Source organism: Suricata suricatta, chromosome 8, assembly GCF_006229205.1.
Source record: "Suricata suricatta isolate VVHF042 chromosome 8, meerkat_22Aug2017_6uvM2_HiC, whole genome shotgun sequence".
NCBI lineage: Eukaryota > Metazoa > Chordata > Mammalia > Carnivora > Herpestidae > Suricata > Suricata suricatta.
In genome coordinates, this window is record NC_043707.1 from 171820 (window position 1) to 187945 (window position 16126).

The 16126-nt window shown below is 46.7% G+C and overlaps 1 protein-coding gene across 8 annotated transcripts in view; it reads right to left on the reverse strand.

Moving 5' to 3' along the window:
• LUC7L (LUC7 like) overlaps positions 1 to 16126 on the reverse strand; it is a 35502-nt gene that overhangs the window by 7491 nt on the left and 11885 nt on the right. For 5 of the 8 annotated variants that reach the window (XM_029946114.1, XM_029946112.1, XM_029946115.1 and 2 more), the window contains 3 exons: positions 6873 to 6983; positions 5859 to 6002; positions 2508 to 2684 (listed from right to left, as the gene is read on the reverse strand). In XM_029946114.1, coding sequence (XP_029801974.1) covers positions 2508 to 2684; positions 5859 to 6002; positions 6873 to 6983 — 432 coding nt within the window. Of the gene's footprint in view, positions 1 to 2507; positions 2685 to 5858; positions 6003 to 6872; positions 6984 to 7384; positions 8751 to 14713; positions 15731 to 16126 lie in introns of those variants that run through there. The other 3 variants (XM_029946110.1, XM_029946109.1, XM_029946111.1) reach the window with 3 other exon arrangements.

A 16126-nucleotide genomic window follows, 5' to 3' on the forward strand; every position in this document is an offset into this window, starting at 1 on the left:
TTTTTTTTTTTTTGGTTGTTGTTCAATGTTTTATTTATTTTTTAATAGTATCTTTTTATTCTTTTTTAATGTTTTTTATTTATTTTTGATACAGAGAGAGGCAGAGCATGAGAGGGGGAGGGGCAGAGAGAGAAGGAGACACAGATCTGGAAACAGGCTCCAGGCTCTGAGCTAGCAGTCAGCACTGAGCCTGACGCGGGGCTCGAACCCACGAACGTGAGATCTGACCTGAGCCGAAGTCGGAGGCTTAACCAACTGAGCCACCCAGGCGCCCCTTTTTATTTATTTTTGAGACAGAGACAGACAATGCGAGCAGGGAAGGATCAGAGAGAGAGGAAGACACAGAATCCGAAGACAGACTCCAGGTTCCCAGGCTCCGAGCTATCTGTCAACACGAAGCTCGAACCCACGAACCGTGAGATCATGACCTGAGCCGAAGACGGACGCTCAACCGACTGAGCCACCCGGGTGCCCCTGGATGTCCTCTTTGGAGAAGTGTCTATTCAGGTCTTCTGCCCCATTTCTTCACTGGGTTATTTGTTTTTCGGGTGTGGAGTTTGGTGAGTTCCTTGTACATTTTGGATACTAGCCCTTTATCTGACACGTTATTTGCAAATATCTTTTCCCATTCCAAAGACTGCCTATTAGTTTTCTTGATTGTTTCCTTTGCAGAGCAGAAGCTTTTCATCTTGATGAGGGCCCAACAGTTCAGTTTTGCTTTCATTTCCCTTGCCTGTAGGGATGTGTCGAGTAAGAAATTGCTGCGATTGAGGTCGAGGAGGTTGTTTCCCACTTTCTCCTCGAGGGTTTTGATGGTTTCCTGTCTCACATTCAGGTCCTTCAGCCGTTTTGAGTTTCTTTTTGTGGATGGTGTGAGAGAGTGGTCCAGTTTCATTCTTCTGCATGTTACTGCCCTGCTCTCCCAGCACCACCCGCTAAAGAGGCAGGCTTTTTCCCATTGGATACTCTTCCTGCTTTGTCAAAGATTCACTGGCCATACATTTATGGGCCCAGTTCTGGGTTCTCTATTCTATTCCATTGGTCTATGTGTCTGTTTTTGTGCCACAGATATATAATTTAAAGGAGAAATGGAAAAGTGCTATTTCTAAGCACTAAGAAGCATGCTTTTAGCAGCCCCGGTAGTGGACATCTACTGGCGGGGCGCCTGGGGGGCTCAGTCAGTTAGGCATCCGACTTCAGCTCAGGTCATGATCTTACAAGTCATAGGTTTGTGCCCCGTGTCCGCCTCTGTGCTGACAGCTCAGAGCCTGGAACTTGCTTCAGATTCTGTCTCTGCCCCTTCTCCACTCACACTTCATTTTTCAAAAATAAACAAACATTCAAAATGTTTTATATTCTATTGGTTACACAGAACACATTTTTACATCTTTCATATCCATAAACTTGTAAGGAAAAAATTTGAACTTAAAAATGTGGGATGAGGGACGCCTGGGTGTCTCAGCTGGTTAAGCAACCAGCTTCGGCTCAGGTCATGAGCTCACAGTTCGTGGGTTCGAGCCCCATGTCGGGCTCTGGGCTGACAGCTCAGAGCCTGGAGCCCGCTTCAGATTCTCTGTTTCCCTCCCTCTCTACCTCTCCGCTGCTCATGCTCTGTTTCTGTCTTAATAATGAACAAACATAAAAAAATTTTAAAAAGATGTGTGATGAAGTGTGTCACTTCTCAGATTTTTATCGGGAGCCGAGAGCTAAACGTAGCTGGCACCCCAGCTCCACCCCCAGCGTGGCGTTCACACCTCACCTGCTGGCGACCCTTCCTCAGAGGCAGGGCTCTGCCCCCTGCTCCCTCCACCCTGATGACCACAGGGTCCCCGTCAGCACCATGTGTCTTTCCTTCTACTGAATCTCGAGGTTTTGGAGGGAAGGCCTGCACAGTTCCCAGCACCCCTTCCCCACGGTCCCCGGAGGCAGCAGGGGGGACCCACCCGTCTGATAAGCAGCTCAAAGGATCTAAAACATCCTCACGCTTCCTTCTGAGTGTTCTGCACCCGTGGCACGTTCCAGAGCCTAACCAAGAAAATGAGGAGGCTCGAGGCAGAGTGGTGGAGCGGCGCTATCCACAAACGCCCCGGCACATTCTCATCCTCCAGAGAAGGCCCGGAGCCCAGGGCCAGGAAGCGTGCTCTTCTGTGTAGCCTCTCCGCTCTCCACACATCCACCCCCGCCCAAGGAGAAAAACGAGACTACTGGCTCTTCCACCTCCCACCGGAAGTTACGGCTGGAAGTGGGCAAGAGCGTCTGTACCTGGGGAGAGGACTCTGTGTGTGTTTTCTGTAAACACGTTTGTGCAGACTAAATAAATACCCAAGGTCCTTCTGGATTCTAAGACCTTAGATCTCTTAGGTGAACAAACTGATGAAATCGGAATATTTCACTATAAAACTCAAAGCACGTTCTTGAATCAAAACACCAGGTTTTCTACATAAGTCAAGAAATACGAGGTCACAAAACTTTTTGGGTTTCTCCAGACACACGACACGTTTACGTACCCTCAACTGATCAAGCTTCTCTCGGATCTGAATGAATCCCAAGTGTAACTTGCCCCCGAAGTGGTCTGCAAGGCGACGGTCGTTGTCATGGAGACCAAGGTAGGCTGAGCAGACCTCACAGACGCGCAGCTTCTGCTGTTGAAAACTGGATGCGGGCATGGAATTTCTGTATTCTTCCTGGACAATGGAAGCAGACCAAGGACCGTGAGGTACCAGCACCACAACCAAACATTCAAGCTCAAAATGGATATATTTGAAGGGACTACAGGGGATTACTTTTAAATAAATAAAAACTACATCACTTAACAAGCCTCAGATATGTGTGATCAGGCAATTTTCATCATTTATTTACAAAATGAACTAACAGTCATGATTTCCAAACAGTAAGAACATGCCAGCCTCTCAGACAAGCAGGATGCTGGTGTGAGGTCAGCAGGGAAGGCAGGTTTTGGCTACGCACAGAGGGCCTCTAGGAGGTCCCTCGAAGCAAGAAGGGAGAATCTTCAAGAAGGGCCTTCAAAGAAAAAAAAGCACAAAAACCAAATAAACCAGCAAAACATACGAGAGCCACTCATGGAGACTGTGTCCCATGTCCAGAAAAGTGTATGCCAATGCAGCCCCAAAAAGCTAAAATTTGGAAGGATAAATACGTTAGACCTTCTCTTCAAAGAAGAAAGCGCAGGATAGAATAGAGCAAAACACACGGCCCAGTGCAGCCACTCCAGTCCGAGTCCTCTCCTAAGGAGCAACTCCCTCAGCTTCCAGGTGGAATGCATGAAACACAGAAGGGGAAAAAAGGGGGAAAAAAAGAAAAAGGGACATGGCTCCTGCTGCTTGTGCCAAAGCTAAGACACTCCTTCCAAACCCGGGTTTATGAAATGCATTCCAACAGTCACTGACCCTTCTTTAAAGGGCTCTCCCTGGGACGCCTGGGTGGCTCAGTCGGTTAAACGTCCGACTTTGGCTCAGGTCATGATCTCACAGTTCGTGGATTCGAGCCCTGCATCGAGCTCTGTGCTGACAGCTCAGAGCCTGGAGCCTGTCTTCAGATCCTGTGTCCTTCTCTCTCTGACTCTCCCCTGCTCACGCTGTCTCTCTCTCTCAAAAAATAAAAAAAAAGTTAACAAAAAAAATAAAGGGATCTTCAATTAATTCAGACATCAAAATTCCCTAACAAATGGAAATTAACATAAGTCAGGCAGGGTGCCTAGGTGGCTAAGTCGGCTGAGCATCCAACTTTGGCTCAGGTCATGATCTCCCAGTTCGTGGGTTCAGGCCCCACGTCAGGCTCTGTGCTGACAACTAGCTCAGAGCCTGGAACCTGTCATCAAATTCTGTGTCTCCGTCTCTCTCTGACCCTCCCCTGCTCACACTGTCTCTCAAAACTAAATTTTAAAAACATTAAAGGTTACGTACTGTATGGCTCTTATCTATGTAAGATTCTTGAGATAACCAGAAGACAGAGACAGAGGACAGATGGGTGCCAGGGGTCAGGGAAGCGGGTGCGGCGACAGAAGGACTGTGGGAGGGACCTCAGTGGTGAAGGACGTCTGACAACCAATATCCTTCGTGATATTGTGTGCGGTTCTTCAACATGTACCACTGGGGGAAACCGGAGAGAGGGTACGCGGGATCTCTCTGTATGATTTCTCGAGACTACTGAACACACTCACCCTTGTCTGCTCCTAAAAGCAGAAAGGACCCCACGGGTGCCGTACCAGCACTGCCTAGACATGCCCAACACCGCCTGTCTTGCCCAGTGGTTTTAAGGAAGTGGTGCTGCCTCCTAGGGGCACCCTCAGTGACAGTGCTCACCTCTACCCGGCCCCACCACTCAGTCTGCGGGTCTCTGCTAAGGAGACTCCCAGGACCACATCACACTACCTGAAGACCCTTGGCAACACGAAGTCACTCTCAAACTCAGACCCCATTTCTTCTTTCTTTTTTAAAGAATTCTTGGGGCGCCTGGGTGGCTCAGTCAGTTGAGCATCTGACTTTGGCTCAGGTCATGATCTCACAGTTTGTGAGTTCGAGCCCCACATCAGGCTCTGTGCTGACAGCTCAGAGCCTGGAACCTCCTTCAGATTCTGTCTCCCCTCTCTCTGCCCCACTCATGCTCTATCTCTCTGTCTCTCAATAATAAATAAAAATGTTAAAAAAATTAAAAAAAAAAAGAATTCTTTTATTTCTTCTAATTTTTATTTTCTGAGAGACAGATGGACAATCTCAAGCAAGCTCGATGCCCAATATAATGCCTGGCATAGGGCTCGATCTCACAACCCTGGGATTACCACGTGAGTCAAAATCGAGAGTCGAACACTCATCTGACTGAGTCACCCAGGCGCCCCCAAGCCCCATTACCTCTAAGTGCCTCAATTCCTCAGAATGAAACTGATCCATCTGTTCCTACTCTTCTGTCCACACCCCCTCCTGACTCCAGCACTGTCTTCACGGCAAGGGGCTGCTGGGACTTGCTTACCCCAGCAAGTGTCTGGCCCGCCCTCGCCTCCCTCCGACCCTACGGCGCCCACCACTCTCAAAGGCCGCCCGAGCTGTCGCCTGGGGGAAGGACTCAGCCTGGGCACAGGCACTGCACACAACGCTCTAAGAACACAGCGGTCCGTGATACAGACGCCGAGTCCGTGACTCGCGTTCTCCGCCAGGGCGTCCTGAGCTGCCACCCCAGCCACCGACGCTTGGATGCCACCCTCAATCTGCACAGGTGCTCCCTACAGGACACGCACTGCCGCCAAGGACACCCGGCTTCGTTCTTCATGACAATCTCTACTACAAGCCTGACATGCTCGTGCCAGCGGAGGGGCCACCACAGCCGCCCTGGAGCCTGAGGACGAGAGAGGTGGCAACGCGTGGGGTGCCTGCCGCTCAGTGTGCTACTCCCGATCCCGGCTCAGGTCCCGGCTCAGATCACAAGCTCACGCCTGCAGGATCAAGGCCACACCAGACTGTGCGCTTAAGGCACAGCGCGCAGCTGGGACTCGCTGTCCCTCCCTGCTTGTGCTCGAGCCCTTCCTCTCTCTCTCTCTCTCTCTAAATAAATGAACATAAAAAAAAAAGACCATTCTGGGGACTCGTCCCTCTCAGGACTGCACTCTGCGTACGCGTGTCATGCTGCGTGGAGCTGGCAAGGGACTGGTCTGGTGTCACACAAGGGTCACAGCAAAAGCACAAGCCCAAGTGTGTGCAGACTCTAAATCCTACAATCTGATCCATATACCATCCTGTTCCCAACTTCTTCCCAATATTAAAAAAATTGGTTTAATTTTAGCCCAAATGGTGAACCTTTCTGGGGTTACTAAGTTTCCTCTTTCTTAAAGGCATTTTCCCACCAACCTCAGCTTCTTTTTTCTTTGCACGGACTTTTTCCACTTCCATAAGAATTTTCTGGGATTCATCAACATTTCCTTCAGCTCCCAGCTGCTCAGCTTTAGCAAGAAGCTTTCCTATTTCTTCATTCAACTCATGTACTTTTTCTGCCTAAAGAAAGAAACAATCAGGTTAGCAGACATCAAAACCCAAAAGGCTGGAACAGAGAAGGTGAGTGGTTCTCTTGATGCTCTTCTGTTCTGTTCCACCAAAATTAGAAAGAATAGCCAAGGTCCTCATCGGAATACATGCAAACTATGACAATTTTGACATGCTCTCCAGCACTGCTGTGGTCCTGACTTTAAATCTGACCTTAAACTAAACTAAATCCCTGTAAGAGCCGAAGCATGCCTGTCACTTCCAAGGTGGTGGCCAGGGTCATCACGGTGCTCATTTTCTGGGCTGTCTCTTCTCACATCTACCTACCACAACTCAATCTTCTGAGGAAAGGCCATAAAACATCCAGCTTTAAAGGTATAAATCTGTACTGTAAGCAAAATGCCTAATCATCTGGGATTTAATCTGACAAATAAAGTAGCACCTCTGGTCCAGCCAGCACCTGCAGGCACTCTTAAGTGACGCCTTCACGAAGCTGCGAGTAAAGGGCACACGGAGGCTGAGTGCTGCTGAAGGAGGGGACAGAAGAGGGACGAGCAGATAGGCCAGGCACACAACGGTCTGCCTTCTTTATCCACCGTCTGACCACTTCCCAACTAACTTTCCCATTTCCTGTTTTATGGGGTGATAGTAAAAGACAAACGTTAACGGACAGGAGGGGGAGGGACAGAGACAGTAAATAGCTCCTGGGGGCTGACAGCTTGCTGACAGCCTTCTCTCCTTACCGAGAAGGACCGAGGCAGCGAGCACTGTCCACCCCAAAGACACACGATCAATGCTAATGGCAAGCTGTTGGCCTTGGCAGGCTGGTTTTTACAAGACACTGATTTGTACCAACTCGAGGACAAAGTCTCCCAGACATACCTTCGCAGAAACTTCTGCACTGATCTCCTCCTGTGTCTCTGCCAGCCGCTTCTTGGCAAGCTCAGTTCTCCGGTCACACTCGGCAATAAAGGACTCCAAGTGATCCATCGCCTAGCTCAGGAGAAGTAGAAGCCATGGTCAGTTACATGTAGGGCCTTGGAACCCATGTGTTCAACAGGACATACACTCCTGGGCTGGTTTCTTAAAAGCCTGTAAGTTCAGTGGGAAGATCTTAAACTACACTAAAGCCAGCACGTCCATAATCACATTAAACCAAGGGGCTTTGTTAAACCAAGTGATTATTCAGAAGCATGGTCTTCTCATCTGATCTGCTTATTTCTAAAATTTGTAAAAGGACCCCCATCCCTCAATATCATTTCCAGGAATTCTTAAAAAAATTAAAACACTTGGCCATAATTAACAGTGTTCGCTGAGGGGCAGGAAGGCTGGACTGAGACTATCATCAGAGGCCCTCTGCTGGTGAGCTGTGGGGGTGCAGATGATGTACTCACTGGTCTGTGTGAGCCACGTAAATATTACCCCTCATGTTCTGAGGGCAGAGCTCCCCCTTCCACCTCAAAACAAAACAATAGAACAAATATTACTGAGAGCTGCGAGCACAGTTGGTTATCGCCTACGGTCTAAAGTAGCAGGAAAACTTTCACTACTTACCCGAAGAGAAAAAGAAAAAGAAACTCTAGATATCTAACTGCTCACTCTGAAGAGGTGGTGGGAAACACTAAAACAGATTAGTAAGCCAACCTGTAGCTTTTAGGCAGTTACTCTGCCATGACCGGTCAAAGGTCCCAGCCTAAACACACCAACAGGGACGTCGGGCCATCACCAGTCATTAGCAGCAGCTCCTAAACCACACCCACAAGTCCATTTACAAAATGTCGGCACTGTGTTAAGTAGGACAGCAACAGTCTAGAATGACACGACTAGACCATGTGAACTATCACCAAAAAATACAGGAGAACAAACTTTGGGGAGAGATCCTAGAAAGCAGAAGAAAGGCCAACAGACCAAGAATCCATGTCCCTCTGCCCAAAGACGGCCAGGGGAGAGCAGGCCGGCACAAGGATGAGTGCAACACTGGAGTGGAGAGGAGCGACCTGGGCGGGGGGGTGTCGTCAGTGTCTCCTCCAGAAATCTTAAATACTCTTTCCAAACAAATGTTTACTTGGAAGTAGATGGAGACAGAGAAGAGGTTCTGTGATGGGTGCCAAGGCCCCACCCAGGGTGCTGGAGAAGGTTAAAGCAAAACCATCCACTGAGGCCCATTCCCAATTTCACTCCATGATTCTGGAATTCAGGACCTCTTTCCTCTCTTGACCATCTAAATATTCCCTGATATTTTGCTACATTTGAATCTAACAATCAGGAAAGCAAATGATTGGTATTTGTTTGTCTCCATGCACTATACGTCCCAGAAAGACATAGAGCTGACCGACTCTGCTGACAGGGACCCAAGTGCCAGCAAGCTGGTACGAGTCACACGCCACCTATGCTCACATGGGATAATGGGTCCCAGGAGACCACCCTGAAATGCCTCAGGCTCACCCACACGGAGGTGTCACGTGTGTGGTGTCGCACCTGTTATACACCCAAACAGAGCAATCTCCACCTGAGACATCGGGCTAAAACAGGAAACAGACATCTATGACAACCCTACGAGCGCCGTGACCGATTAAAGCAGCTTCAGCAGAACCCGAATTAGTACAGACTCAGATGTCTGATAAGCTAAAAACTAAATGGTGAACTTCACAACCCAAAATAGGCAGACCACAGAGACATCCTTTAACTGCCACATTCTTTAAAAGATGGTGCTTTGTTCTACTGCTTCTTCTCTTCAAAGTGCTTGCCAATTTCAGATTCCTAAAATATATCAAAGATTAAAGAGATGGTTTAAATGAATTTTCTCAAAAAAAAAAAAAAAATTCAAGTCTAAAAATTAAGTCCTAATCACAACCTGCCATTGAAGTCACCCACCCTCCGCAGCTCAGGAGCGGCACAATGAGCACAGTGCCAATATCCCTGCACCCAATCTGCAAACTCTGAAGTGGAACCAGCCCAGTTCACAGATGAATAGAAAAAGTTAAAATAACTTGCCCAGGGTCACAAAGGGATTCTAATCCAGAATATCTGACTGCAAATATAACTATTATACTGGGTTTTTTAAATTTTTTAAATGTTTTTTATTTTTAAGAGACAGAGAGAGAGAGCACGAGCAGGGGAGGGTCAGAGAGAGGAGACAGAGAATCCGAAGCAGCTCCAGGCTCTGAGCTAGCTGTGAGCACAAAGCCCGACGTGGGGCTTGAACCCACAAACTGTGAGATCATGACCTGAGCGGAAGCCAGACACATAACCAACTGAGCCACCGAGGTGCCCCTAACTATTATACTGTTGTGTGGATCTAGAAAAAAGTAGGTATAACCAGAACTGGTCTCATTTGGTATGTTAAAGACAGCTTGGAAATTTAGTTGATATGGTGTGTAGTTTTGGAAACTTGTGAAATAAAACATCAAAAGGCAAGACAAGGGCACCTGGCTCCGGTCATGGTCTCGAAGTCATGAGATGGAGCCCTGGGTCGGGCTCCGCACCAACAGTGTGGAGCCTCCCGGGGATCCTCTCTCTCCCCCAACTCGGTCCCTCCCCCATTGAATGCATGCACTACCATTCTCACTCTGGAAATAAATAAACTTCTAAAAAATCTTTTTAAAAATACAGGACAGGGGCGCCTGGGTGGCTCAGTAGGTTAAGTGTCCGACTTCGGCTCAGGTCATGATCTCACAGTTCGTGGGTTCGAGTCCCGCGTCGGGTTCTGCACTGACTGCTAGCTCAGAGCCTGGAGCCTGCTTCAGATTCTGTGTCTCCCTCTCTCTGACCCTCCCCTGCTCACGCTGTCTCTCAAAAATAAAAATATTTAAAAAAATACAGGACCATTTGGGGAAAAAGTTAACTATCTCTAACGAATTAAAAAAGTATTTTTGTTTATTTCAGTATGTGTACACTAAAGACATGCACTGCTCTGTAACATTTTCACAGGTGAATTTATCGTGTTAATATTGCTATTTGCCAGTGTTCAAGTTGAGAAACTTGAAATGTTATTTATAGAGATAACCGAGAAGCAAATATATTATATGCCCTTCCCTAGGGAATTTCTGGGTAAAACACTTCCAAGAAGTCAAGGCCTGGCGCTGGCGTGTCAGGCTAGGAGCCTATGGCGAGGACAGGGAAGCCCCTTCCCCCAGATAAGCCCCAGAGGTTCCACTCAAGCTCAAGCTGAGGGTCTAGGCAGAAAATACCTACACAAAGAAATACTATTATGACAACCACATAAGGATCACAAATATATCTATTTATACCTCTGACTGGCAAAGTGCCCCAAATGTGGTCACTCCCTGTTAGCAAAGATGTGGAATCGGGAGCTCCTCTGCACCGCTGGCGGGAGCAGGCGTCCCTCTGGAGAACATGGTGGCACCATGAGAATGGAAGATACCCTCCTGACCCACACTTCTGCACGTAGGCGTCTCTCCCGGATACATGTACACAACGCCGACGTGTGATCAGCACCATGAACACCAACAGGGGACTGCTCGTTAATGGACATATCCACCCTTTGGAATACTCCATAGCCACGAAAAGGAGTAAGGAACTCTATACAAAGATACAGTCAAAAGTTTAAAAAAAAAAAAAGATGGTAGGGATAGAATAAGTGTATTAATAGACTATTGCTTGTTTAAAAAAAGAAAAAAAGCAACACTGACATCGTCTCCGCCTCAGGCACCTGCCAAATCTTTAAAGGAAACAGAAGACACTCAACAGGTCACTTCTAGAGGCAGCCAGGGGAGAGAAGTGACCAGGACAAAGGCTTGGCAGTGAACCTTCCGTAAGTTTTGATCTCTACGAGAGTTCTACGTGTTTTTATATCGCCGAGAGACGCCGCCCTCAGTGAAAGACGGGACCGAGGCAACAATCCTCAACTGAGCCTCAGGCGTCAGGCCAAAGGCTGCGGGACGCTGCCGGGGACACACTGCGGGGGACACGGAGCCGGCTGAGGCTGAGGCGAGGCCACAGGAAGCTCAAAGCTCCGCCTCTGAAATCTTCTAGGCACGGAACTTAAGTCTGATTATCAAACCCCAGATCTAAGTCCTAAGAGACAGGAATTTCAAAGACAAAGGAAAGTATGTTAAAAAAAATCATGATGTTACAATCGTCAAAGTCCAGAATAAGAGACTTTAAAAAATTAATTTCTTCAAACAAATAGATTTAAAAAGACTTACAAAAAGATGTAAAAACACTAAGCACCCTCATGTTTATTATTTATTCTGAATTCTGAGTCAAACAAATAAAACTGTAAAAGAATCCTTTTTGAAGCTATCTGAACACATTCAAATGGTAAGAAATTAGTTTTTAAAATGATCATTTTTAAAAAAGTCTTCAACTTCTAGATACACTCTTGTGGTATTTACAAATGAAAATTCTGTATCTAGTAGTTACTATAAAATAATCCAGTGGGGGGCACCTGGCTCTCTCAGTCGGTGGAATGTGCGACCCTTGATCTTGGGCTTGTGGGTGCCAGCCCCACACTGGGGGTAGAGATTACTTAAAAAATAAAATTTTGGGGTGCCTATGTGGCTCAGCTGGATAAGGATCTGACTTTGGCTGAGGCCATACATGATCTTGCACTTCGTGGGTTCGAGCCCTGTGTTGGGCTCTGTTCTAACAGCTCAGAGCCTGAAATCAAATAAATAAAATCTTATGGGCGCTTGGTTGGCTCAGTCGGTTAAGCATCCAATTCTTGGTTTCGGTTCAGGTCATGATGTGTTCGTGAGTTTGAGCCCCAGATCAGGCTATGTGCTGACAGCGTGGAGCCTGCTTGGGATTCGTCCCCCTCTCTCTGCCCCTTCCCTGCCCACTCTCTTTCTAGCTCTCTAAAAAAATATATAAACATTTAAAAAATAAATAAAATCTTTAAAAAAATCAGTGGGGAAACACAAGAATAAAGATGAACCAAGAATCTTCATATTAATAATCACGGACAACTGGGAGACAGTACCCAGAAATTTCATTATAATATTCTGCTCACTTCTGTATCTTTAGAACTCTTCCTTACCACATTTTAATTTTTATCATCTATCAAAATTTTTCTAAGTTTATTTATTTTGAGAAAGCGTGAGTAGGGGAAGGAGGGGGGGGGGGAGCGGGGGCGAGAAAGTCCCAAGCCGGCTCTGCACCGCCAGCGCACAGCCGGATGCGGGCCTAGAATTCACGAAACCACGAGATCATGACCTGAAATGAAACTGAGAATCAGATGCTTCACCGACTGTGCCAGCCCGGAGCCCTCTTCCTTGCCACATTTTTTACAACATGCCAAGTGGATTCTGTTACCACTAAGTACAATACTAGATCTTGGCACACATGGCAACAGCAATACTGAAATATTAACAGATAAAACGATGGGACATGTGCGGTTTGGAGATTTGTAAGTTGGGGCAAGACGAAACACAGCTGGCCACGACCTCACTATTCCCAAGGCTGAGTGAGCGATGGGTGCAAGAAACCGTATACGATTACATCTACTTTTGATATTTGATATTCTCCACAATAAAGTTAAAAAATATTTCCTGGTAAATCAACCTTTGTGGGATCTTTTTTTTTTTTGGAGAAAAATAATCCATTTAATCATAACTTTAAACTGTTAGAAGCTGGAAGAGGACTTCCTACCACCTTTTTGCCAGAAGAGCCTCAGAATTCTGACCCACAGCCAACCCTTGAACTGGCAGTGACACAGGCTTCCAGCAAATGCTCTTAAACAGTTAGCTAAAAATCTAACCAACCAGGGTCAACTGTGGCAGTTAGCAAGCAAGCTGTCCCTGTTGAGGCACCTGGCTGGATCAGTCAGAGGAGCATGCAACTCTTGATCTCAGGGTTGAGTTCAAGCCAGACATCGGGTATAGAGATTATTTAAATTAAAAAAAAAAAAAAAGCAAGCAAGTTGCTTTTGAAGTCTTTGCTTCCTTGCATTTTGAGAGACAGAGACTGTGTACATGCACGTGGGGGTGAGAGGCAGAGAGAAAGAGGGACAGAGAATCCCAAGCAGGCTTCACAGACAGTGTGGAGCCTGATGCAGGGCTTGATCTCAGGACCAAGAGATTAGGACCTGAGCCAAAACCAGGAGTTGGATGATTAACCAAATGAGCCAGCTCGACGCCCCTGCTTCCCTACATTTCAAAGCAGTATTAAGGGACTGTCTCCAGGGAGGGAAGGGTACACTCTATTTTAAGTTTTTTTTTTAATGTTTTATTTATTTTTGAGAGAGAGACAGACAGACAGCATGAGCAGGGGAGGGTCAGAGAGAGAAGGAGACACGGAATCTGAAGCAGGCTCCAGGCTCTGAACTAGCTGTCTGCACAGAGGCCAACGCGGGGCTCGAACCCACTAACCGTGAGATCATGACCTGAACCGAAATCGATCGCGGACACTCAACCGACTGAGCCATCCAGGCGCCCTAAGGGTACACTCTATTTTAAAATCAGGTCTACTAATTCTCTAATTAAGCAGTAGGTGTTCAATGAGATTCTTAAAAAATAAAATATGTAAAATAAAAATCTACAGGTGAACTCTCTAGTATGCACAATTTTGTCCCTTTGTCTTGCTCATAACGTCATAGAAATTTTAAGCTCATTAAATAGATTTTATAGTTTCAAGGGCATTCTATGACATGAGCTCTGTGTCCAATTTTCCAATCTTATAAACAATCCTACCACAAACATATTTGTTTATCGATGTTTGCCTATATTTCTAATTACTTCCTAAGGATAAAGGTTTATAAAAATAACTCACACACACATTTTTAAAGATATTTTTGAGGAATATCTGGGCGGTTCATTCAGTTGAGTGTCTGACCGTTGATTTTGACTCAGGCCACGATCTCCTGGTTTGTGAGATGGAGCACGGAGCCTGTCTGGGATTCTCTCTCCCTGCCCCTCCACTGCTCATGGATGCTTGTGCTTTCTTTCTCAAATAAACTTAAAAAAATATTTTTTGGGGGCGCCTGGGTGGCTCAGTCGGTTAAGTCTCTGACTTCGGCTCAGGTCAGATCTCATGTTCGTGGATTCCAGCCCCGCATCAGGCTCTGTGCTGACAGCTAGCTCAGAGCCTGGAGCCTGCTTCGGGTTCTGTGTCTCCTTCTCTCTCTGCCCCTCCCCCTCTCATGCTCTGTCTCTCTCTGTATCAAAAATGAATAAAACATTAATTAAAAAAAATTTTTTTTTAATATTTTTTAAATTTTTGGAGTGCCTGGGTGACTCAGGCAGTTGAGCATCTGACTCTTGATTTCAAGTCAGGTCATGATTCCAGGGTGGTGGGATCAAGCCCTGCATCATCAGGCTCTGTGCTGAGTATAGAGTCTGCTAGAGAGTCTCTCTCCCTCCTCCCCTCTCCCCACTTATGTAAAAAATATATAAATAATGTTTTAAAGATTTTTAAGTAATCTCTATATCCAACATGGGGCTCGAACCCACAACCTTGAGACCAAGCTGCACTCAGGCTCCAGGCTCTGAGCTAGCTGTCAGCACAGAGCCTGATGCGGGGCTCGAACCCACAAACATGAGATATGACCTGAGCCGAAGTCGGAGGCTTAACCGACTGAGCCACCCAGGCGCCCCGGTGTTTATTATTTTGAGAGAGAGAGAGAGAGAGAGACTGGGGGGTGAGAGACAGAAAGAGAGGGGGACACACACACCCCTTACATAACAAAAATGGTTTAAAATAGAACTTAAATGCATGTTATCTTTAATATATTTGATAAACGTTTTAATTAAAAGTAAACACACGTTCTGAGTTTGTGGTCAGCTGTCCCCCAACAGGGCACCTGCAGGGAGTCCGGCCCCTCTGTCAGCACCAGATGACGTTCCCTCCATTAATTCTGGCAAATAACATGAGACTTCAGTAAATGGCTGGCCTATCTAACAGAGTTACTGCCGACAATGGAGCCTCTTAACAAAACACTGGGTGAGGTACACAAAAATGTAAGTTACTAAATAAAGCAGAACAAGGGGCGTCTGGGTGGCTCAGTGGGTTGAGCATCTGACTCCTGATTTTGGCTCAGGTCCCGGTCCCGGGGCGGGGAGATCCAGCTGCCCATCGGGTCCTGCACTGACCTGCACTGAGTGTGCAGCCTACTTAAAACGCTCTCCCCCCTCTGCCCTGTTCCCCCCTCACACACACATTCCCTCAAATAAGGAAAAGAAAAATCAGCACGTATCCTGGATCAACAATGGTTTACAACTGTGACAATGACATCTGTGCTCCTCTTCTAACAGAAACCAACCCCGAGATGGACACCCGGGAGCTGCAGGCCCCAGACCCGCGGCGCGGCTGGCGCAGGGGCTCGGCGGCAGGCTCCGAGCCAGCGCCAGCAGCAGGCCGGGGCCAGCAGGAGTTAGCACGCTGACCACATCTGGCGAAAAAGCTTCTGAGGGGTTCTGTTTCTCAAAATTGCAATTCTGACAAGAAATAGCACATTTAGCCTCTCTGATAAACCTATCTGTTCATCCTGAATCAACTACCTTTAAGAGATGAACGTGACCTCCAGAGAGAGCTACTGGATGGCTGGTCATATAGAGAAGGGAGACTTTTCACTCAGTTAACCTGTACTTCTTACTAAAGAGATCTAAAAACTGATTATCAAGTTAACTTAAATCTGTATTTTGAGAAAAGTCTATTTTCCCTAAAAAGCTTATTCTGTAAAACTAAGGACATAAGATATTATTTTAGGGGCGGGGCGCCTGCATGGCTCAGTCGGTTGAGCGTCTTCAGCTCAGGGCACAAACTCACGGTTCTCAGTTTCGTGAATTCAAGCCCCACATCGAGCTCTCTGCTGGAAGTGCAGAGCCTGTTTTGGATCCTGTCTCCCTCTCTCTGCCCCTTCCCCCTCCTCAAAAGGAAATAAATGTTAAAAAAAAAAAAAAGTTATTTTAGCTTGGTATTGTAAAGTCAGGCCACTTGTAATTAGAGTAACCCGTGTACATCCAAGCACCATTGATATGATTAAATTAAAAACTCAGAAGGTGGGGCATGGGAATGACGTCATAAAGTCTCTGAAGACACTTTTAAGGCCAACTCTGCCTCCTTTCCCCGACACTGAGAGGTATCGTCTTAGCTTCAGAAAGCAACATTCCACTGTGTGACAGATTAATTTTTTTCTCTTTTAAAAAGACTTTATTTTGGGGGAAGGAGTGCCTGAG